The 24,798-nt window shown below is 33.7% G+C and overlaps 1 protein-coding gene across 2 annotated transcripts in view; it reads left to right on the plus strand.

Annotated features, from left to right (window-relative positions):
• The window catches only part of SNTG1 (syntrophin gamma 1), a 957,083-nt gene that overhangs the window by 707,431 nt on the left and 224,854 nt on the right, over positions 1–24,798 (plus strand). For both annotated transcript variants that reach the window (XM_025871422.2, XM_073892760.1), the window contains exons 9-11: positions 1,169–1,271; positions 6,250–6,332; positions 10,301–10,431. In XM_025871422.2, the coding sequence (XP_025727207.1) occupies positions 1,169–1,271; positions 6,250–6,332; positions 10,301–10,431 (317 nt within the window). The remainder of the gene's footprint in view (positions 1–1,168; positions 1,272–6,249; positions 6,333–10,300; positions 10,432–24,798) is intronic.

Consider the following 24,798-nt stretch of genomic DNA (forward strand, 5'->3'; position numbering starts at 1 on the left):
TGGCAGGAGATTTCTCACGCTGGGCCCCCTTGTGCCACTAAGTAGACAAAGGGATTCTTTATCCACTAGTGGGTAGAAATCCCTCTGTTGGATGGGAGCATCTAAAACACCCCTCCTCTGTGTGCTGTTCCATCAGTCCTGGGATCCCTAACGAGTTCTTCTTTTCTCTTTCTACCTGTCAGAGTTTGACTTGCATTTCAGTTGTATCTTGCAGGTTTTTGAGTGTTTATAGTTACTGAGGGGGAGCAGGGGAAGATGAAGCCAATCCATCTTCTCCAGACCCCAAATCATTCTAAATCCTTTTGATAGCCAATTCTCTAATGACTGAAGGTGGAGAATTATTTTCTAGATGTTTATTCACAAGCTGTGTCCCCATGTTTACTAACTGTCTCTTCACTAATTATTCGTAATTCTCCTCTTAGCTGATGTGAGATTTCAAAATTATAAATATGCCTATATCTTTTCTATGTATGTTTGTTATAGATAACTCCTCAGCTTCCTGTACTTCTTCTAGTATTTCTTACAATTGTCTTGATACAATTTTTGAAGAAATTGACATTATTTTAACTGGTAGAATTAGAGCTATTCTATAATTTGAAAAGTGTTGAGAGTTGATGATGATAGTCTCCACCATTATTCCAAGTTTGCAGGGAAAGGAGAATAAAATATGCAATGATATAATAGGAAAATAATACCTATTTATTTATTTATTTATTTATTTATTGCAAAAGTGCTTGACTGAATTGGGCCAATTTTGTTAAATGTGATTAGCTCATTCATCAGCATCTGCAGGGTCATTTATTTTTATATCTCCAAGTAGTGTATAATAGAGGTTCAGTAAATATTATTAAATTAATGACACAGTGGCTTGAGCACTACATCTTTCTATAGATGTCATAATCTTTCATATTGACTAACACCAAATACTAAGAGACCTTTATAAATATGAATGGAAGATGATGACACTGTGAGTGAACAGGGGACCACCAAATGTTGGGAAGAGGAAGAACATGATGGCTGTATTCCCCCATCTTTAATAAAATGTTTCTGACCATTACAGAAAAAAGAGAGGTGGAAAAGACAACGAATCATTTCAAGGTTTTGCAATCATATAAAATACTTTGTGTCCATTGCAATAAAGTATCATTTTCCTTCGGTTTTATTTTAGGTTCAGGTGCTTCGGAACGCTGGAGAAGAAGTGACCCTAACAGTGTCATTTTTAAAAAGAGCACCTGCTTTCCTCAAACTCCCACTGAATGAAGATTGTGCATGTAAGCATTTATGAAGTATAGGTAAAATGCTCGCATCATCATATATATTTTCTAAACCATTATTTCCTGACAGTAATTGGTAATTTTTTAAAAGTTGGGATTTCTGCTTGAGTACAAATATTTTTATATCACAAAGCAGTCAATGAATGCTTATGCAAAGGGAGTAGATGTTATTTTGTTTCAGAATGTATTCAGCACATTTACAGTTATTTGCTAACTTATAATTGGAGACATATCATTTATTGTAAAAATAGTATCATATAAACTACATACATTTTGTATCTCTATTATATTTAATTCTTAATATTTGATTAATATATTTTCTCTACCTTGTAGAATAAAAACTGTTATTTAGCTACTGGACTTAAACAAGCACTTACACTTAAGTCATCCTGATGAGGCTAGGGAGATTGAAGGAAGCACCAGTCTATGTGGAAATTCCTAAGGGTTACTTAAAAATCTCTGTATCAGTTTCTATATTAAGAAATAAAATATCATCTAACATTTTGCTAAAAATCAAAGAAGAATACATCTTTGAGGCATAATTTGCATGCAATGAAATGCAAAGCTCCTAAATGAACAATTGGATTGGTTCTGACATTGCACACATTTGCTTAATCTACATGCCTTTAAATCAGAGAAAGGTCCTTCTGTGCCTCTTCCCAATAAATAACACCCACAGAAATAGCCATTAATTTAATTTCTTAGCATCATATTTCTTTTTGCTTCTTCTAGAACATTTTTAGAATGGAATTATACTGTATTTACTCTTTTATGTCTGGCTTCTTTCATAATGAAAATCACTTGTGTGATTTTCAGATGTTTGTTCATTTACATTGCTGTGTAATATTCCATTAGATGAATATACTGAAATTTGCTAATCATTCTCCTATTGATAGATAACAGAGCTGTTTCCTGTAGTTTGGCACTATGCATAAAGCTATTATGAATATTCTTGTGTAAGGCTTTTGAAAGTCTTCCAATTTTATCTCACTACCATAAGTACTTAAGAGTGGAATTGCTAAGTCACCAGGTAGATATATAGTTAATTTGTTAACTAATTGCCAAAAAATATTTCTAAATTAGACATATATTTAAAAACCTCTTACTCTCCACTCCAGCAATGTACGAGAGTTCTGGTTGCTCTACACTTATCCCAATATTTTATGATCAAAGATTTTTTTTTTTTTAGATATTCTATTGGGTGTGCAGAGGTAGTTTATTATAGCTATAATTTGCATTTCCCTGAAGACTAATTATAATCAGATCCTTATCATGTACCATTTGCATTTATTATAGAGATTTGCATATATTATTTTGTAAGTTGTCTGCTCAAGTTTTGCCCATTTTTCTATTGGTATGTCTTTATATAATTGTACTGCAGGAGTTTAAGAAAATATTCTGTATATAATCTTTGTCAGCTATATGTATCACAAATATTTTCTCTCAGTCTATACATAACTACATATTTTACCTAAAAATGTGTTAGGTTTGCAGAAGTTTTTAATTTTGACAGTCTAATTTACTATTTTGTTGTTGTTTTTCTTTTGCATATGGTTATTGTTTTCTATATCTTCTCTAAGAAATATTTGCCTACTCCAAGGTAGGAAAAGATACTCCTACATTTTTCCTAGAAGCTTTATGACATTGGGTTTTATGTTTAAGTCTAGAATCCATATTATATTAATTACTTTTTGTGTCTGAACTAGGAATTTAGAATCAAGAAATGACTTTCTTATTTCCATTAACTTTTGTGTCTATTTTTTCACCATAACTACAGTGCTGATCCCCAAGGATAGGTTTTCCAATTTTGCAATTTTTCAAGATTATTTACCTATTGTAGACCCTTTACATTACTGTGTATATTTTTAAAATAGCACATCAATTTCTACAAAATCCAATTATGATTCTGAATGGGACTAAGTTGGATTTATAGATAATTTTGAAAATTAACATATTAACAACTTTAAATCTTTCAATCCATGAACATGATATAACTTTCTATTTATTTATGTTTTAATTTTTCTCAGCAACATTTTAGTGTTTTCAGTGAGAAAGTCATGTGTATCTTTTATTAAATTTATTTCTAAGCATTTTTTATTCTACTGTAAATGGTATTTTAAAAAATTTAATTGTCCAGTTATTGTGGCTAACACATAGAAGTACAGTTTATTTTTATACATACACTTATTCTGCCTCATAGGCTTAACTTTCTATTAGTTCTGTAGGGTTTTTGTTATATTCTTTAACACTTTCTACTTACAGTTATGTTATTTGCAAATAATGAATTCTGCTTTCTTTCCAATCTATATTTTTTAAATTCCTTTTTCTTGCCCATTGCAATGGTTAGGACTTCCAGTAAATGTTATATAAAGTACTGAGAATAGACATCTTTCTCTTGCTGAAGGTATTAGAGGAGAAATTTCCAGTCTTATTATATTTTTAATCATTTTTGTTTATTCTGCTGATATGGTGAATTTTTAAATATTTATTTTGAATGCCAAATTAAGCCTGAATTCATAGAATAAACACCACTGGTCATGAAATGTTTTTTTTTTTTAATGTATTGCTGGTTTCAATTGCTAAAACATTAAGACTTAAATATATATATATATGTGGGACACCTGGGTGGCTCAGTCTGTTAAGCATCTGCCTTCTGCTCAGGTCATAATCCCAGGGTCCTGCTCAAGATTAGGGAATATTGGGCTCCTTGCTTAGTGGGGAGTCTGCTTCTCCCTCTCCCTCTGCCCTTCCCCCCTGCTCATGCTCTCTCTCTCTTTCACTCTCTCTCAAATAAATAAATATATAAACAAATATGAAAAACTTAAAAAAATATGTTCATGAGGGATATTCATATGTACATTTTTGTAAAGTTTTAGTGCGATTTTGGTACCAAGGTTCTTAATGTCTTCATGTAACTTGTGGAGTGGTAACTCTTTTATTTCCACAGAGATTTTACTTACCAGTAGTAATGTATTTTTCTTAAATAATTTAATAAATTCACCAAAAGGCAAGAACACCCTAGAATTATAATTTTTATTTTGTATGAATTCATCTCTTGAATTCTTATAGGACTTTTTCTGATACTTTTTTTCTTTTATAAGTTTTGGTAAAACATTTTTCAAGATTTTTTTTCCATTTTAACTAAGTTATGAATTTATTTGCATGAAATGATTCATCATATCCTTTTATCATTTCTATTAATGTTTGGTGGCTTGCAGTAATACCACCTTCTTCATTCCTGATATTAATAACTTAGTATTTTCTCATTCTTTTACTACATCATTTTTGCTATGGGCTTTATTAATCTTTCCAAAGAACCCATTTTTGTCTTGGTTAATTTTGTCTATTATTTTGTTCAGATTCTTACTATTTTCCACTTCTATTTTTATTATTTTTTGTCTTCTATTTACTTTGATTTAATTTGCTCTTTCATCTCTAACTTCTTAAGATGAAAGTATAGATCATTGTGTTTGTACCTTTCTTTTATGTATACATTTAAATCTTTGAATTTCTTTTTTTAATTTTATTTTATTATGTTATGTTAATCACCATACATTACATCATTAGTTTTTGATATAGTGTTCCATGATTCATTGTTTGCGTATAACACCCAGGGCTCCATTCAATATGTGTCCTCTTTAATACCCATCACCAGGGCTAACCCATCCCCCCACCCCCCTCCCCTCTAGAACCCTCAGTTTGTTTCTCAGAGTCCAGTGTCTCAAGGTTCGTCTCCCCCTCCGATTTCCCACCTTTCTTTTTTCCCTTCCTGCTATCTTCTTCGTTTTTTTATTTTAACATATAATGTATTATTTGTTTCAGAGGTACAGGTCTGTGATTCAATAGTCTTAGACAATTCACAGCGCTTTGAATTTCACTCAAAAGATTGCTTTGGATCTTTCACAGAACTTGACATATCATTTTATTCTGTTGAAAATGTATATACATTTTAAAGTAATATGTTTATGTATTAAAATATCTCATAAGAGATAAATGCAGATAAATATCAAAAGAAAAAATTGTCTAAAACAAAGTATGAAATTGTTAAGATTTAAAAAGTGGAAATACTATATTCATGCTAGTTTGGTAGAAAAGACTGCGATCCCCTTCTTAACAACAGGAAAGCTATGAAACTTTAGAGTGATTAAAAAGGAGAACAAAATCACTTTTTTTTTCAACACTTTAATTTTAGGAGTGTTACCTATGATCTCTGATGTTTTAAGTATAATATCTCAAGTAAAAATTGGGAGTCAATTGTATTAATAGTGCATATTTATCAATATCAGCACCTTCAAAATATATAACGTTTTCCAAAAAAAATGATTAATCAAAAATCAAGAAATATGTTTTCTAATCCTAACGGTAAAAATTACTGAATTGTGAAATCTCAATTTAAGACATATGATACTCATATTTAGAGATAGATATTAACAGGTTTCTTATGAGAATCTGATATGAAGATTTTTAGTTTCAATTTCACCAATTTACATAGCATGAATGAAGTCATTTCCAACTATAGTATATACCAATAGCATTTGTAAAGAGCCCATACAAACTTTTTTGCATCATGGAAAATTATGGTATCTAAAAATATGACTTGTCAGTAGGTTGAAACATAACAATAAATAGAATTTTGTAGACAAACCGAACTCTGCACAATTATAAGTATGGTTCATAAGTGTAGGTCACTTTGGATAATGAAATGAAATAATTTTATAAGGTTATATGTTTTTATTAATAAAGCCTTGCAATATTTCTGAACTCAAAGATCAATACATGGTTCTCTTTCAGGGTCCTACTTTAGTCACTTAGCCTACTTGCAAAACTCTGGCTTTGATATAAGTGAAATAAAAATTAATTTTATTGCCTGACTTTCTTGACATTACTGAGTATATGGAAAGATATAATGTAGAATGCATCAGTCTAGAATATTTTGGTGTTCTAACCAGTGGGGTGTTGTGATTTTTTCCTGCAGGTGCTCCAAGTGACCAGAGCAGTGGCACCTCCTCTCCACTTTGTGACAGTGGCTTGCATCTCAACTATCATCCCAACAATACAGTAAGATGACCAAGGCATAGTTCAGATTAATAAGGGGATAACACAAAGAAAAGAGAAGAGTAATATATATAAAATATATTGAATATATATATTATCTATATGAATAGTCATAGTTTGCAAAAACTGCTAATGAATCTCGTTGCTCTGATATAGTTGAGATCCTTGTTTGCTTCATCCTTTAAGAGTTAGGAGTTAAGATAAGCCAGGAAAGAGGGGCACCTGGGTGGCTCAGTCAGTTAAGCAACTGCCTTCGGCTTAGGTCATGATCCTGGAGTCCTGGGATCGAGTCCCACGTCGGGCTCCCTGCTCGGCAGGGAGTCCACCTCTCCCCCGACCCTCCCCCCCTCATGTGCTCTCTCTCTGTCTCTCATTCTCTCTCTCAAATAAATAAATAAAATTAAAAAAAAAGATAAGCCAGGAAGGAAAAAATAAATAAATATTTTTTAATGTCACTTTTCTCCTCTCAGGTCTGCATTAAGCCTTTTGTAAGCTATAGAGACTTAATTTAGTGAGTTCACACATAACATCCCATAATCATTTTATAACAGTGCACATTGTATGTAATTTCATGCTCTAAATGATTTGACATGATTTTTATCGTTTTTCTTTTGAAATCATTTAGCTGAAAGTAGCTATTTAATTTTCCATTTGGTAGGATTTCTAAACAATCTGCAGGCATACCAGGAAATTAATGCAAAGAGAGAATAATCTAACATCATGTTAAAATGTCACAAATGTTAAGCTATACATGTATTTAATCATTGATAAAATTGGCATGTTTGTTTTATATACATTTAATAAAATGTTAAATTTTCTTTTCCACATGTATTGTGGAATAAACCATTTTTTTTTGCTTTTTGGATTTTTTTATAAATATATTTGAAACTCCTTATATTTCACCCTTCAAAACACTCACACATGCTAAAGACAAAATAGTTCTCTCAAGTTATATGTGAATCTAACAAATTTTCCCTGGGATCACAAACATGAAGAGTAGCAGTAGTGCTGATATTAAGTAGAATTTTATTTTTCTATTCTACATATTAGGATATGTAAAAAACACATATAGCTTCTGACTTAAAAGATTCATCTTTCACTTGAAATTCTTGACCTAACTGTGGCACTTTACCTCAAAGTACTCATTTTGAGCATCTCCAGCCTTCATTGTACCTCAGTGCACCATTCCTATTCCTTACCTGTGTGCCTTGGGTACCCAAGTCCTTTTACTGGCCATTACCTGGCCAGTTCTATCCCATATTCCTCTTCTGTATCTTGATAGGCTTGGAGGCAGGTATGGAGAGTGAAGGACATTTCTACTCAGAGATTTATAAAATTAGGAGCAATCAAAGGCATGTTTTCTTCTGACCCATCACTAAATAACAATGAACAGGGGAAAATGGGAAGGAAGTATGAATTTAGAAACATATTTTTCCACAGAATGTGTGCATACTATAAACATTCTCCTTAAGGGAAACATTCAATAATCTTCAAAGGGCATTATAAATAGCAGATTTGTAAAATGAAATACATTAATGCTGATTAGCTCAATAGCTGAAATGGGACTTATTCCATATTTTTTATAAGGAGAAAACATAAAAGAAAGTGACATTTGACAACTTTGTTTCATAAAAGTATCAAGTTGAGATGTTACATCAAAGACACATCAACGATCACATATATTTTCATATATTTCATATAAGACTATGAAGTCTTATAAAACATGATTTCTCAAACTTATACTCATCTATTAGTGATTATCATTGTCCCCAATATTCCATTGCTTAAGTCTTTTATCTTCTGTTACACTTTCTATGTCATTTGTTCATGGAACATATAAAGTGAGGGGAACTATTTGTGTTTTTCAAGAAAGATGAAGAACCATCTTTAAATAATTTGCCAAAAACCACATAGCAAAATTGTGAAATAATCAAGACAAAAATCTGAATTATTCTTTGTGCGGTTTCACCTCTGACTATGAAAGGCAAATGTGCTATAATAGATATGATGGCCCTAGAACCATAAAGACTTTTAGGTCTGAATGAATCTGCCTGGCACTGTCACTTGCAGGCTGGCTGACCTGAACCATTTATTTACTGTAAAACTTCTCAGGAGAGAACCATGTGCACTGGTGTCCTTTGAGTTGGTTCCAGACATAATGCTTAATAGTTATAGGGCAGCTTGGTGGGACCTGGGACACTTACCACTTGCTACAGTCTGTTCTGGCCACAGAAATCTAGTCTGTTTACCTTAGTGTGTCACTCAGGATTATTGTTTCTTCAAGTACCTTCATGCAAAAAAGGTGGAGAAACAGTAATTTACTGAGCCTAAAAAAGCTTTAGGTTTTTCTTTTGTGAGAAGAAGCCTTGTGATAGCCTTATCTTTGGAGATAAGCACAATAAAGCCCCAAGAGTTTAAATAAATTGCCCCAGGTTAAAGGACTAGTCAGTTGGGAAATTGGCATTTTTGAACCCAGGTGGTCTGATTTTGATTCAGAGCCTGAACCTTCCCCACATTGTGGTACTGCCACCTAACTGACTTCGTTTCAAATGTTGACCATCTATAACATGTGACATCAAGGCCAGAAGAAAGATCAACATGAAACCTATGTCTGTGCCTTTGCAATCACCAAATGTATCTAAGGCACCGGTGTTGCTTCAAAGGCTAGGGGTCTTGGAGACCAATCACCAGTTGGGCCCCTCACTGGATGGTCTTTGCAAATCTACCCTTGCCTTCCTATCAGACTGTTCTCAACAACTTGAAGGATTTAGTAGATTTTTGTTGGCACAATTGGGACCAATTAACATAATAATGCCAAAGAGCACTCAACCTTCAGTGAAAAATAACGGAAGTTTTTTTCCCCTAAGCAATTGTGAAGAAATTAATATCTTAAAGAAAATGTTAGGGGAGCCTAACTGGCTCAGTTGGTGGAGCATGTGATTCTTGATCTCGGGGTTGTGGGTTCTGGCCCCATGTTGGGTGTAGAGATTACTTAAAAGTAAAATCATTTTTAAAAAAGAAAATGTTAATAATAATGTTGATACTAATGAAGTCTTAACATCTAGACTAAAATAGGATTTCCTTCCAACATCATCACTCAAAAATTATAGAATCTATAGATATAAAGAAGTGACATTGTGCCTTGGCCCCTTACAATCCATGCCAACTTAAATATCAACATTATTCCATGCACTACTGCCAGGAAGAAATATTAAACTAAAGCTGAAATAATGAAAGAAGCATGAATCATCATCAAGTGTGAAAAGCCCAAATTTTATTTAAATAGATGTTTCTTCTATATGTAAGGAAAAAGACCCAAACTTCTAATGAAACTTAAAATACAGGTAATTTTAAACCAGCACTGGTTGATTTAACATGACTTTAAAACAATATAAGAAAATACAAAGATTTTCTAAACATGAAGTTACAACAATAGACAAAGATTTCCTTGAGTAGTTTTTAAAATTTGTTTTATAAGAATATTTATTCTACTCAAAAATAGTTACAAGTAACTGATAAATCACAAGCAGTTACATAACATTGTTTAGTGCTTAGCAGATACTCAGAAAATATTGGCTAATGGAATGAACTACAACTTATTTTTATATTGTCACTTACTATTTCATTGCAGTTACAGCTTGCTCCTTATTTCCCATTCCTGAATGAATTCAGTTCTTTCATCCTTCTATTTTTTCTTCCTTCTCCCCACTCCATTTTTTCCATATGCTTTCCCTACCTCTCTTAATCTCAATGATTCCCTTCTCACTTTCCTATAGAATGCCATTAATAAAGAAATTAACAGATGCAACTTCATTGGCAATGAGTATGGATCCCTTTTTGAGGCAGTCTATAAATGTCTTTTGATTATTTAGGAGAAAAAATGATCCCCTCCAAATGAAAAGTATTTGTGACATGGGAACTCAAAACACAGAACTGAAAAAAAGAATACTGATTGTTTATATTCTTTTCAGGACACATTGTCATGTTCTTCATGGCCAACATCTCCAGGCTTGAGATGGGAAAAGCGATGGTGTGACCTTAGGCTGATCCCACTGCTTCATTCACGTTTCTCTCAGTATGTGCCTGGGACAGATTTGAGTCGGTAAGTTCATGCTAGTAGATTCTGATTTTCTGTTCACTGCAAAGAGGCCTACAACTAAACTTTTAACATAATATGGCTTATGGCTTTTATTCTCACCACGTTTCTAATAGTAGAAAGAACTACAAAAAAATAGTATAACACAGTAAAACATTTATGAATCCAATGACACAAAGCATTAAGTTAAGGCCCTAACTCTACTAACTTGCTGTAATAGATTCATTGTCTTTATTTTTTTAAGATTTTTATTTATTTATTTGAGAGAGAGAGAATGAAAGAGAGACTGGGGGGCGGTTAGAGGGAGAAGCAGACTCCCTGCTGAGCAGGGAGCTCTATGTGGGACTCGATACTGGACCAGGATCATGACCAGAGTTGAAGGCAGTCACTTAACCAACTGAGCCACCCAGGCCCCCAGTTCGGTGTCTTTGATTTTTTTTTTTTATTTCTTATCTTAGTTTTACTAAATAATTTTTTTTTCAAGGAAATTGTATAGTTAATTTAGATGGCAAACTTTATTTTCATGTACTTGATAATATTCTCGTATTATCTTTTTAAATAAGTGTAGATTATTGGCAATGTCCTGAAGCTCTTCATTATGTGTTTTATAAATAACAAATTTCTTCTTCTTTCTTGATTGTTTTCATTTCTTAAATTCTTTGGCTTCACTTTTTGTTTTTATAGTTTCTTGAGATCAATGTTCTAGGTGTCCTGAAACTTTTCCGTAACAAGTGGTATAGTAAATATTTTAGGCTTTGCAGGCCTAATTTCTCTGTAACAACTATCGAATTCTGCCTTTGTTTCATAAAAACTGCCATAGACAAAATATAAATGAATGTATATGGCTGTATTCCCATAAAACTTTATTTATAAAAACAGGTGTCAGGCGAGACTTGGTCTGTAGGCCATGGTTTCCTAACCTTTGGTTTGATAATTTTTCAGACTTCCTTTGCTAATTTATGTAGTCAGAACTGCACATTTCATCAAAGTCTGCTCTAGCTATGCCCAGAAATTCAGGTTTATATCTTGATTTATTTACATAGCTTTTCAGTATATCATTTGGTATAGTTTTCTGAGTGGTTGCTCAAGGCACTACAATATACATACATATCTTATCACACCACTGTATTGATGATTTATCACTTTGAATGAAGTATAGTTAGGTCCCTTAATCCCCCCCACACACTTTGTAAGCATAATTATCTTAATTTCTTCTATATATATCAAGCACCATATCAGGTGGTATTATGATTTTTGCCTCAATTATCAAAAATGATCTGAAAAACTTATGGAAAGAAGGATAGTTTATTATATTTAACCCAGGATTCACCTGTTCCAATATCCTTTCTAAAGTTCTAAGCCTTCTGTTAACATTTTCTTTCTATTTAAGTTTATTTTTTAGTCATTCTTTAAAGGTAGATTTACCTGCATCAGATTCTCTTAATTTCCTTTGTCTGAAAATATCTTTTTTATCTTCATTCCTAAGAATAGTTTCCATGGATATAGAAATCAGAGTTGACAAGTCTTGCCTTGTATCTGAAAAATGTCATGCACTGCCTTTGGGCCACCCTGATCATTCAAATTGGTGCTTCCTTATAAGTAATTTGTTCTTTCTCTCTTCCGGCTTTTAAAGTTTTTTGTTTGTTTGTTTCTTTGTTTCTTTCTTTCTTCTTCTTCTTTTTTTTTTTTTTTTAGTTTTCAGAAGTTTAATTGTGATGTATCTTTGCATGGATTTCTTTGGATTTATTCTCTCCTGGCTTCACTCAGCTTCTTAAATCTGTATGTTTATGACTTTTCAGCAGATGGATGTTTTTCAGTCATTACTTCTTTAAATACTTTGTCAGTCCCAGTATCTCTTCTCTTCTGTCACTTTGTTAATACAATGTTAGCTCTTATATTATTCCTCCACAGATACCTGAAAATTTATACTTTTGTTTTTCAATCAACTTTCTGCTATGCAGACTGGGTAAATGCTATTGATTGGTCTTCAAGTTATCTGATTCTATCTTCTCTTGTTTCCAAGAGAAACAAGAATCCATTAGGCATGATTTTATTTTTTTTGTTGTTGATGTGTTTTTCAGTTCTATCATGTCCATTTGGGGTGTGTGTGTGTGTGTGTGTGTGTGTTATTTTCTAATTTTTTATTTGTTTTAAGAGCACTTGTAATTGCTTATTCAAGCATTTTTATGATGACTGCTTTAAAATACTTGTCAGATAATTTCAGTATCTCATTCATCTCAGTATTGGTGTGTTTGGATTCTTTTATCTTTCAAGTTGTGATAAAACCAGTGATTTTTTAAAAATTTTATCCTGGACTTTTTGGGTATTAAATTATGACTCTGGATTCTTTTTAAATCTCCTTTTTAAAGCAAATAATCCCTTTGTTGACATGTAATGTGAGGGCTGGGTGGGGGTGTATGTTAAGTTCTCTGAATACCCACTCAAACTACCTCATTAAAGATGACTAAAGTGTAAGTTTGCCACACTCCTCAGTCCCTCTGACTAAATCCTGGTGAAAGTCGGATGCCAACTGGATCATGCATTGCCTTTGAGTGGAGTGTTAGCTTATTTCTCTGGTTGACCCTACTGTCACCTGGGAGGATAGAGGGGCAGGACTGATGCATGTTGCTTTATTGCTACAGGATGGGGTAGAGCTCAGCTCTCCATAGTGAGACCCTGTTGACAGAGAGGAGACCCTGTTGACAGAGATGGAGGGAAAGCTGAGAGCAAGGAGTCCCACCTCCCACTACCTCACTCCACCTTGGTGATGACAGATGGCAGTAGAGGCTAAGCTTCTGACTGAGCCATGGTGGTTAGCATGGGAGGAGAGATAGAGTACTAACTTCATTTCATGCCACCTCACTCAGTTTAATTGCCTCAGGGTGGGAATGGGGGTTAAGTTTCCCATTAGACCCCAATGACATTAACCCAAGGGAAATGGGAATGCTGCCTACTTCTTTTACATGGGGGATGGAAGATCAGCTTCCTGCATGGTCCCTTGAACACCACCAGGTGATGGAATCAGAGGAGGTGTAGAAGACTAGCTCCCTGCTTGGCCCTGCTGAAACCTGGAGGAAATGGAACAGTGGTTCCATTGATACTTGATTGTATTAGGGCAGATTTCCAAAAAAGATTGAATGTGGTTAGCTCACTCATTCCCTAGTCCTTTAGGAAGAACAAACTTTGTTGTAACCCTTTTTTTGTCTTGCTGTTAGTGATTCTGGGTTGCAGACTTCTAGATCGCACTGTCTAGGATGTATGGGAGGCAGTAAGAAAACCCATGAGACTTACCACCTTGTCATTCCTCAAGTGCAAAGGTCCCTAGGCAATCAGCCTTATCCTTTCCATTTCAAGCGTCATCTATACCTGTTGCTGGAGTATGTCCAAGGTTCATTAGTTACGTTCGGGAGCATTTGAGAGAAATGGGGCTACTTTTTCTTGGCCAGAATTGGAAGTCCACAAGTGTTGATATTCATAAGGCTTTTTTTTTTTTTAGTATTCATTTAATGATATTTTCTAATTTTGTTTTAATTACTTCTTTGACTCATGGACTATATTTTAGATAAAAGTGTATTGCAAAATTTCAAAATATTTTGGATTTTTCTAATTATTTATTTTTTTATTGCTTTCTAGTATAATTTCATGCAGAATAATTTCAATCCTTTGATACTTGTTGAGACTTTATTTCATCCAGTGTATGAATAGTTCCAAATGTTCTACATGCACTTAAAAGAATTGGTATTCTCATTTTCTTTAGTGTAGTATTGTACATATTTCAACTAGGCCATATTTGTTCATATTGAGAAAAGTGCATCTCACTTTCCTACTATGATGGTGACTTTCTGTGTTTCTCCTTTTTAGTGTGTCAATATTTATTGTATACATTTAATTTTACATTATTGGATATAAGCAGATTTAGAACCTTATGGCTTTTTGATGTATAACACTTTTATCATTATGAAATGTCCCATATCTCTGGAATTGTTTCTTGCTTTCAAGAATTACACTGGATATCTACCAGCTAATATTTACATTATATATTCTTTTATCCATTTCTTTCAACTTTCATTAGTCTTACTCTACAAAATGTGTCCTTTCTGAGCTGTATTTATTTTTCTTTTATTTCTTTTTTTAAATCCAAAATAACAATCTTAATCTTCCAGTTGGATTATTTAGTCTAGTTTATTGTAATTACTGGTATCTTTGGGATTATATCTACCATCTTAGTATTTGTTTTCTATTCAACCCTTTAGGTTTTTTGTTTTTTATAATTAAACATTTTATCTTGAGATAATTGTATTTTCACATGCAGTTGTATGAAATAATACAGAGATTCTGTTTATTCCTTACCCATTTTCCTAAATGGTAACTTCTTGAAAAACTGTAGTACCATACCACATTCAGGAAATGGATAAAATCCACCACTCATTCAGATTTCACATGTGTGAGTGTGTGTGTGTGTAGCTCTATAGAATTTTTTCTCATGTTCACATTCTTTTATCCACAATCAAGAACAGTTCCTTGAGAACCATAAGAACCTTTCTGTTGCCCTTCTATAACTATGACAATATCCTTCTCCCCAACATATCCCTGACCTCTGACAATTTATTAATCTGTTCTTCTATTATTATGTCATTTTAAGAATATTATATAAATGAAATCTTACATTATGTAACCTTAATGGATTGAATTTTCTTACTTAGCATAATTCTCTAGTGATTATTCCAAGTAGTTGCATTTTTCAATTATTAATTTCTTTTTAATTTTTAATAGTATTCCATGGTATGGATATACTATATTAAAAATATGCACCCCCATATCTGGGGTGTTCCAGTTTTGGGATATTCTAAATTAAGATGCTCTGAACATTTGCGTATAGATTTTTACATGAACATACATTTTCATTTCTTTGAGTAAATGCTCAAGAGCTCAATTGTTGAGTTGTATGCATATTTAGTTTTATAAGAAACACATACACTGTTTTTTAGACTGGCTGTATAATCCTACATTCCCACTAACATGTATGAGTTGTCTAGTTTCTCTACATCTTTGCCAGTATTTGGTGTCATTGCCATCTTTTTAGTTCTCATTCTGCTAGGTATGTAGCAATATGACACTGTGACTTGAATTTGCATATCCTAATTATGCTGAACATCTTTTCATGTGCTCCTTTGTCACACAAAATGTGACAAAGGTGAAATTTCTTTGTCTTTTGACTCTATTGTAATTCACTTATTTTATTTTTTTTTTTTACTATTGAGGCTTGAGAGTTTTATTTATATTCAAGAAAAAGTTCTTTGTCTCAACACACTAGTTTTTGTATTTCATCTCCTTTATTTTTTTAATGATTGCTGTCAAAAATTAAAGATTATTGTTATTTCCTCTATAATATTGTTATATATGTATACTTTTTTGTTTGTTTTAGATATTACCTAAACATTATACGATATGTCGTGGTCCATTCAGACTGCAATAACAAAATGGGTGGTTTATAAATCACAGAAATTTATTTCTTACAGTTCTGGATGCTGGAAATTCAAGATCAAAGTACTATGATAGTAGAGTTCTCTGGTGAAGGTGATCTTCCTGATTCATATCTGTTGTCTTCTCTCTGTGTACATACAAAGTGGAAGGGGCTAGGGATTTCTCTGGAGTCTCTTTTATAAAACATTAATGCCATTCATGACAACTCCACTCTTATGGCTTAAGCCACTTAAGCCACTCCCAAAGGCTAAACCTATTAATGCCATCACATTGGTCATTAAGATTTCAACATATACATTTTCGGAGTGAAGGGAGCAGGGGACACAAACACTCAGACCACAGCATCATACAATTTAATTCAATTTACTAGTTTTGCCTTTTGGGAAAATGATAGAAATTTATTTATTTATTTATTTATTTATTTATTTATTTTTGATATTTTATTTATTTATTTGACAGAGAGACAGAGAGAGAGGGAATACAAGCAGGGGGATTGGGAGAGGGAGAAGCAGGCTTCCTGCCAAGGAGGGAGCCCAATGTGGGGCTTGGTCCCAGGACCCTGGGATCATGACCTGAGCTGAAGGCAGATGCTTAACGACTAAGCCACCCAGGTGCCCTGGAAAATGCTAGAAATTTAGAACACTTTAACTCTTTATTCCTTTGTTATCTTTGGACATATTTTTTTAAGGTTTTATTTATTTACTTGAAAGTGAGAAAGAGAGAGAGAGAGAGCATTTAGGCAAGGGGGAGGAGCAGAGGGAGAGGGAGAAGCTGACTCCTGGGTGAGCAGGGAGCCCAATGTGGGTCTTGATCCCAGGACCCTGAGATCATGACCTGAGCTGAAAGCAGACGCTTAACTGACTGAACCACTCAGGCACTCCTGGACATAGTTCTGATATGATATTTAATTCTGTAGGTATTTTAAATTCCTCAAGATATTATATTATTATTTTCACATAACTCTTCAAATGTATCCTACCTTTAATCTTCCTGTTTTTCTTTGTTTCTTTCTTTTGGTTTTATTTTTCTTCAGCTTTAAGAACTCTCTTAATATTTCTATTAATGATATATTTTTAAGTGCATATATTTGTTTTGTTTTTATTTTAAAAAATTTACACAGATACATGATGTAGAATCATTTAGCTAAAACAATTTATGAGAAAAAAGAAATTGGATGAGTCCAGACGGCTCTAGATGACTCCCTACATTTTTATTTTTATGGTGCTGCAATACATCAACAGCTTTTAGCAATTGAATTAATTATACTCAATAAATATTACAGTAATAAGCAGTTATAAACATAGCACTATTCAGAGTGGATTGCACAGCAATTCAGATTCAAGAGCTAATTTATTGTTCATTCATTCACTCAATAAATATTGATTTAATGTCTGTAAGTAGGAGGTGTTGCGTTTGGTTCTTTACTGAAGGAGTTTACAGGCCAGTGGCAGTTGCAACAGTGAGGAGAAAAAAAAATAATAATAAAAGAATAAAATACTGGCCCAGTATGGCAAATATAGGAAATTATTTATGTTGGTTCACAACCTAGGATGTTATTTGCTGGCTGGTTTTCCCAAGGCCCATAATTTTAACTTCAGTGATAAAATATGTCTTGTATTTAATTACAACAAAGTTGTGTTACTGTCATATACTATTATGTATAAATTAAAACATCACAGTATTTTTTATCAGTGATAAGACAATTTTTGTTCATCTATGGTAATGACGCTGACTTAGGAATATATATATCAGATTTAAATTCTGAAGTTTGATAATTTTGCAGAGCATTGTAGTGTTGGGGTATTAGAATGGGAATGGGAAGTAGAGATTGTGGGAATTTTGGCTATTTTTTAATTGCTAAACTTAATTTTCCCTATATGAAAAGTGAGTATATTGAATATATATAATCTCCATACATTCAGTGCTTAGGCTTAGCATGCCTTACAGCTCAGAAGCACTTAATAAATGCTTATTAAATTAGTTTTAATCAGAAAACATTCCATCTCTTTTTTTGAGTACAAGTATCATCTACTGCATGCTTTTCAAACAGTATGAAAATCAATAGTATTGGGGCGCCTGGGTGGCTCAGTCGTTAAGCGTCTGCCTTTGGCTCAGGTCATGATCCCAGGGTCCTGGGATTGAGCCCCGCGTCGGGCTCCCTGCTCTGCAGGAAGCCTGCTTCTCCCTTTCCTTCTCCCCCTGCTTGTGTTCCCTCTCTCGCTGTGTCTCTCTGTGTCAAATAAATAAATAAAATCTTAAAAAAAAATCAACAGTATTGAAATAAAATCTACTGATTTACACTATTACTTGTAGAGAATACCAATGGTGGCAGAATCCCTAATGCCTTTCCAAGAGTGTTCAGGTTTTTACTCCTGAGGTGAGGACGTCTGAGTTGGTACCATTTTTTTTGGCACCTATGGATGAAGTTTAGTACTGGAACAGAGAGCAAGGATGGTGATTGTGAGAACTGTGCTTTTAACATGCAAGAATTTTGTAAAATGAATTCTAATGATGGGGACAAATATGAATAAGAAACACTCAATTCATAGTTGCTCATTGAAGGATGGGACTTTTCAGAAATGTATGTTAGGGGATCTCAGGAGGAAGAAAAAAAGGTGATGGTATGAAATAGAAAAGAAGTGAATAGGTGGGAATAAAAAGACTGTCTATAATACTATGAAAACAGAATCTATTGTAAATAGTGTTTTAAGGTGAAGAAAGTTGATTTTATTAACTACAGAAAAGAAATACTGAAAGGACTCAGAAACTCATTAATTTTGGAGCGATTTAAGGTGGAATGATTTTTGAAGTGGATTGAATTGAAAAATAGTTCGTTATAAGAAGAATATTGACAGGGGCACCTGGGTGGCTCAGTTGGGTAAGCATCTGACTCTTGATTTCAACTCAGGTCATGATCCAGGGTCGTTGAATTGAACCCCACATTGAGCTTCATGCTCAGAGGAGAGTCTGCTTGAGATTCTCTCTTTCCTTCTCCCTTTGCCCCTATCCACTCTCTCTCTCTCTCAAATAAACAAACAAACAAATAAATAAAAACTTTAGAAAAAATAAAGAAGAATATTGACAGTAAAGAAAGAGAAGCAATATGTAAAGGATAAGCAAATGTGATGAGGAGGAAAAGAGGGATGTGAAGTTCAAGGCATATCATGGTCAGGTCATGTTTACTAATTGGCAGAAAGGAGTCAATACCAGAGAAGCTGGAGGAGAAACAGCTTCTTGTTTGGGTGTACCATTACTCTTGCTATTCCACTGATCTCTTGTTACATGTGGTCCTATATACATGGATCCATAGTGATTGAACTTATTCACTTTTTCCATTTTCTGTAATAGGTGAACAGGTCTACAAGGACTCTGCTTCATGTAAACCAGGAACAACTAATGATTTTCAAAAAATATTCAACTAAATAACGTTAAGATTTCACCTACCCACCTACTCACAAGCCATACAAGTGTCCCTTTGTATAGCACAATCTCCATATATACTCCACCTCTTCACCTGTTGGTTTGCAAACTGGTCCCCTTACTCATGTAAGGGCAAGGAAAGACTTAAGAAAGAGGCAGAACACTCCAGATTAGTAAGTGACAGGTTTAATAAGCAAAAAAACTTACTTATGTGGTTTGTCTTGAGTGACTGCAAAATGAGTAGATCTCTGCACCCACCAAACAGAATCTTTAAGTTGATATAGAAGCCTTAATTGGGTTCAGTCATGTATACCACCCAGACGGTTTCAACAACACCTTATTCTCTCAAGGCAATGTCCTTGGAACAGCTCCCATTGTGGAAATGGTAGGCAGAACGTACATTCTAAGGACAGGGCAGGTGGTGAGGAACCTCCAGGAGCCTGGGTCTAGCTTGAGGATCAACTGGCAATCATATATTCTCCATAACCCCATCTAACATCTGTTCTTATACATTGGTACTGTGGGGTTAAGGGAGAAAGTGCCATAACTCTTTTAAGATATACAATTTTCTCTTTGGAAAAGCTCAAATTTCCTTTGGGCAACTCTAGACCAACTTTGCTTAGTTTTTTCCACCTAGAGAAAAATTATCTTGTCAGATATCCCCTATTTATTTTATTTCTCAAGTTTATGACATAATTATTGATGCTTCAATAATACAAGCCTAACAATTACATTTTAACATTTTCTGTAGCCAGAGAAAGATAGAGTCCCAGCGAATATGAGTATATGTGGAAAATTGAAAAAACAAATAAGGAGTAAACTTTAAAAGAGCCTATTTCAGTAAGTTTTGGGCTTAGATAAAAGATTTCTGATTGGGCGCCTGGGTGGCTTGGATAGTTAAGCGTCTGCCTTCGGCTCAGGTCATGATCCCAGGGTCCTGGGATCGAGTCCCACATCGGGCTCCCTGCTCCTTGGGAGTCTGCTTCTCCCTCTGCTTCTCTCTCTCTCTCTCCCTCTGTCTCTCATGAATGAATAAATAAAATCTTTAAAAAAAAGATTTCTGATTGATAAAATAAAAAGATACGTATTTTTAAAACCCATAAAAATTTTTTTAAACCCATAAAATTTTAACAAAAAATAGGGTAAAGACACCAGATATTCAAGAGTTGGAAATCAAGGCTATCTTTTCAGAATGACATAGAGATAGGTAGGATTCAAGAATTGAAGAAAGACAAGCTATGGAATAGTTTTTACAAGGAATAGGACTATCCAGTTGTGTGAGATAAATACAATGACTGTTAGGTAAGCAAAAGAATCTGCTGTATAGATAATGCTGACTGCAGTGAGGGTAGAAAGATGGCAAATTAGAACACAGATACTAGGATCCTGATTCCCAAATATCAATTGTATTGGGACTGTTTTGCACAAATTATTATTTTTTTGCAGGGAATTATGACACATCAGGAAGAAAAAGCTATAAATTTAATTCAATTAAAGTTATTAAGTGCTGGGAATTCATAAGGTAGAAATAGCTGGAAGTCAAAATGGCAGGAAATTCTAGGACAGGAAAAAACATGTAATTGAAATGGATGAACTGGGAACTCAGTCTATGGAAGAATGCAAATATATGTTGAATAAATTTATGGACAAAGACCATTAGATGGGTTAAAAAAAGATGAAGAAGAATAAGATAATTAAGTGGTGATGGAAAGGAAAAGATTATAGTCAAAGAACAGAAATGTCAGAATTTAAGTTTGACAGTGGAACTGTCTTGAATGACAACCAGATCTCAAGTTATCAAAAGCAATGGATTTCTAAAATAATGGAAAGAAAATAAAAGACATACAAATTAGGAAGGAAGAAATAAAACTTACTTTGATTACAGATGGCATGATAACGAATATAGAAAATCAGAAATAATTGACAAAAAAATTCTTATAATTAATAAGTGATGATAGCATGTATGCAGGATACAAGATATGAAAAATACAATACCATTTACATTAACACCCAGATAAATGAAATGTTGATCTATAGGAAGAAAACTAGAAAACTCTGGTGAACAAAATCAAAGGGAAATTAAATAAATGGAGAGACAGTCCATGTTCATATATAGGAAATCTTGATATTGTCAAAATGCAGTGTTCCTAACTTGATCTTTAGATTCAATGCAGTCCCAATCAAAATCCTAGCAAGTTATTTTGTGACTTTTTTGGAAGAGTCAGAAGACCCAGAATAGCCAACATAATATTCAAGAACAAGAATAGTTAGAGGACTGACACTACCTGACTTTAAGACTTAGCAAAAGCTGCAATAATCAAGACAGTGTAGTACTGCAAAATAATAGACAAATAGATCAGTGGAACAGAATAGAGAGCCCAGAAATAAACTCCCATAAATACAGTCAGCTGACATTGACAAAGAAGCCAAGACAATACAACAGAGAAAAGACTCTTCAACAAATGGTGCTAAAACAACTGGACATCCATATGCAAAATAATGAATCCAGACACAGACCTTACACCCTTCCTCAAAATTAACCCCAAATAGATCAGAGACCTAAATGTAAAACACAAAATTATAAAACTTCAAGAAGATAACATAGACAAGAACCTGAATAAACTTGGGTGTGGTGATGATTTTTAGACACAACTTTGAAAGCATGAGCTATGAAAGAATGAACTGATAAGTTAGACTCCATTAAAATTAATAATTTATGTTCTACAAAAGATAATGTCAGTAGAATGAGAAAATAAGCTATGGACAAGAAGAAAATGTTGCAAAAGACATCTGAAAAAGGACTGTTATGCCTCCCCCCACCCCCAAAAAAGGGAAGAAAGAAAGATGAAGCTCTTAAAACTCAACAATAAGAAAACAAACAACCCAACCAAAAAATAAATAAAAAATAAATAAATAAATAAATAGGCCAGAAACCTTAACAGACACCTCACCAAAGATAATATGCAGATGGCAAGTAAATGTATGGAAAGATGCCCCACATCATATATCACCAGGGAAATGCAAATTAAAACAACAATGGGATACCAGCATACCTATTAAAGTGACCAAAACCCAGGACAGTGACAACACTGAATACCTAGAAGGATATGGGGAGCTAAGAATTCTCACTCACTGAGCAGAGAGGATATTTAGGGCAATAAAATACTCTGTATGATATTATAATAATGGATACATGCCATCATACATTTGTCCAAGCCCACAGAATACAGAACACTAAGAGTGAACCCTAATGTAAACTATGGTCTTTGGGTACTAATGATGTGTAAATGTAGGTTCATCAATTGTAACAAATGTACCACTGTAGTTGGGGAAGTTGATAACAGGGGAGGCTATACATGCGTGTAGGCAAGGAGTATATTGGAAACTCTGTACTTTCTCCTCAATTTTTCTGTGAACCTAAAACTGCTTTTTAAAAAAGTCTTTAAAGTGCTAGGTATGAGGGATAAATATTGCTATATTTATTTTACACATAGAAAAATTAGAGGTCAGAAATTTACATAAAATTAAGTTATTTGCAATAACTTTGCAGAAAATAAATGGAGTGGGATAGAAGAGCTTTTCAGAAAAAGGGAATACTGGGGAGAGAAAAGACATAGTTGCATAAAATTACAGGACTTACTTAGAGAATGATGAGTTATTGTGTTTCAAATCATGAAATGAAATGGCAATTTAAACCTTGGAAAATAGGTAACAAAATAGTTCCGAAGAGCTCCTCATGTACCTCACCAAAAAGTTTAGGTTTTTAGCCTGATCAATAAAGGCTACAATGAGGCGGTCAACCAAGATAAGATGCCCAGTGCAGAAATGATCTTTAACTTGGTGAATGTGAATTGAACTCAACAAGAAATAGAGTAAATTGCTGGAATCACTAACCTAAGTGCCTTTTAATTTTTTTTCCTTTCCTTTATCACTTTCCCAAATAATTAATAACCAAATCAAGTAAATGGCTTATTTTTAATTCCACCTGAGTCAATGTTCTCTCCTAGTACACAGAAAACCACTCTCTCAAAACAGACTCTTATCATTGTCGATCTTGTGTATTGCAATTCCCTCTTACATCCCTCTTTGTTTTATCATTTTTTCCCTATCTTCTTAACCACCACAGAGAAATCTCTAAAATACAAATATGAGCCTTTCATTCCAAAGCTTGAATGTTTCCATTGGCTCCCCCTGACTTTCAAGATTAGGTAGAAATGTTGTAACATGCTTTGCAAAGCTCTTAATGATTAGGCTTTACTTTATCTCCCACTTTATGACTCGCCACTTCCCCACATGCACATTGTCCAAACCAAAAACTCCATATTTCTCCCAACATGCTCCTGATATTTGGTTTTGGATTAACAATCTCCTGTCTAAATGCTTTCCCTTCTCTTCTCCATTGAAGCCCTTCAGCCAGTGAGAACCAAAAACTTGAAGTAATTTTGACACTACTCTCTTCCTCAAATACCATTTAAAAAATGGTGTTATTAAATCACATCTTTTCTAATAAATTTATAAATCCCTTGAGATAATTGGTTCATTTTCACTCTAACACATATTTATTTCAATTCCATATCATCTCATAGTTTACCAGTTATAATATCGGTAGTCCTCTATATAAAGGCCTGTGGTTGCTCCCTCTAGGCTCTGAGCCCCTCGACTGACATACAAAGCCCTTCTGCTCCAAGCCTGCCTGTTCATATTCCACCCTCTCCCTCATGAATGTGGCAATTCAGCCACTCCAAACTGCTATATTTTAGTGTCTGCAATTCTTGCTCCTCATGCTTGAAGTGCTGTCTCTCTGCTTTCTCCTGTTCACTCCTCACAAATTTAACATCTCCTACATATGCCTTCATGAGATATAAAATCAGCAATGAATCAAAATGTGAATTATTAATGGTGTTAGACATATATATAAATTTATATATATGCATAAATTATATTGAAAATTACATATGAACTTATAGTTTGCAGAATATTTCTCACACAAAAGAAGAATAAATTTGTATTAAAAAATAAACCTGCATTGAAATTCAGCAACTTTTCATTGCCAAAGCAATGGCCAAAAATCCTTAGAAAAATATAAAAATATTGAGCAGATAATAACTTCAGGTTATTTAATTCTAATATTGTAACTTTTTCAGCAAGTGTGTGTGTGTGCACGCATGTGTGTATATTAAGAATCATAATTCTGTCTGGTATCCTCTAGACTACTACAAATACTGTTAAAGTTTAATGTTTCACAATACCAAATAAATGGATAATGTAGTCTATTGATTTCAAAAGCACTATAGTTCTTCCTAAGTGCCTGATGAAGCAGTAAGTCCACTAAACATTCTCAAATATTGCAGTCAAGACTACATATTAATGGATTATTCACAGGAAAATTATTCATAGAGCTTCAGTGATATGTGAAAGTTATCTGGATCTCACCAGTTACTCCATAAATACTTGTTAAATCAGTAAAGT

Source organism: Callorhinus ursinus, unplaced genomic scaffold, assembly GCF_003265705.2.
Source record: "Callorhinus ursinus isolate GAN/ISIS: 27379988/994484 unplaced genomic scaffold, GSC_fseal_2.0 scaffold5, whole genome shotgun sequence".
Classification (NCBI taxonomy): domain Eukaryota; kingdom Metazoa; phylum Chordata; class Mammalia; order Carnivora; family Otariidae; genus Callorhinus; species Callorhinus ursinus.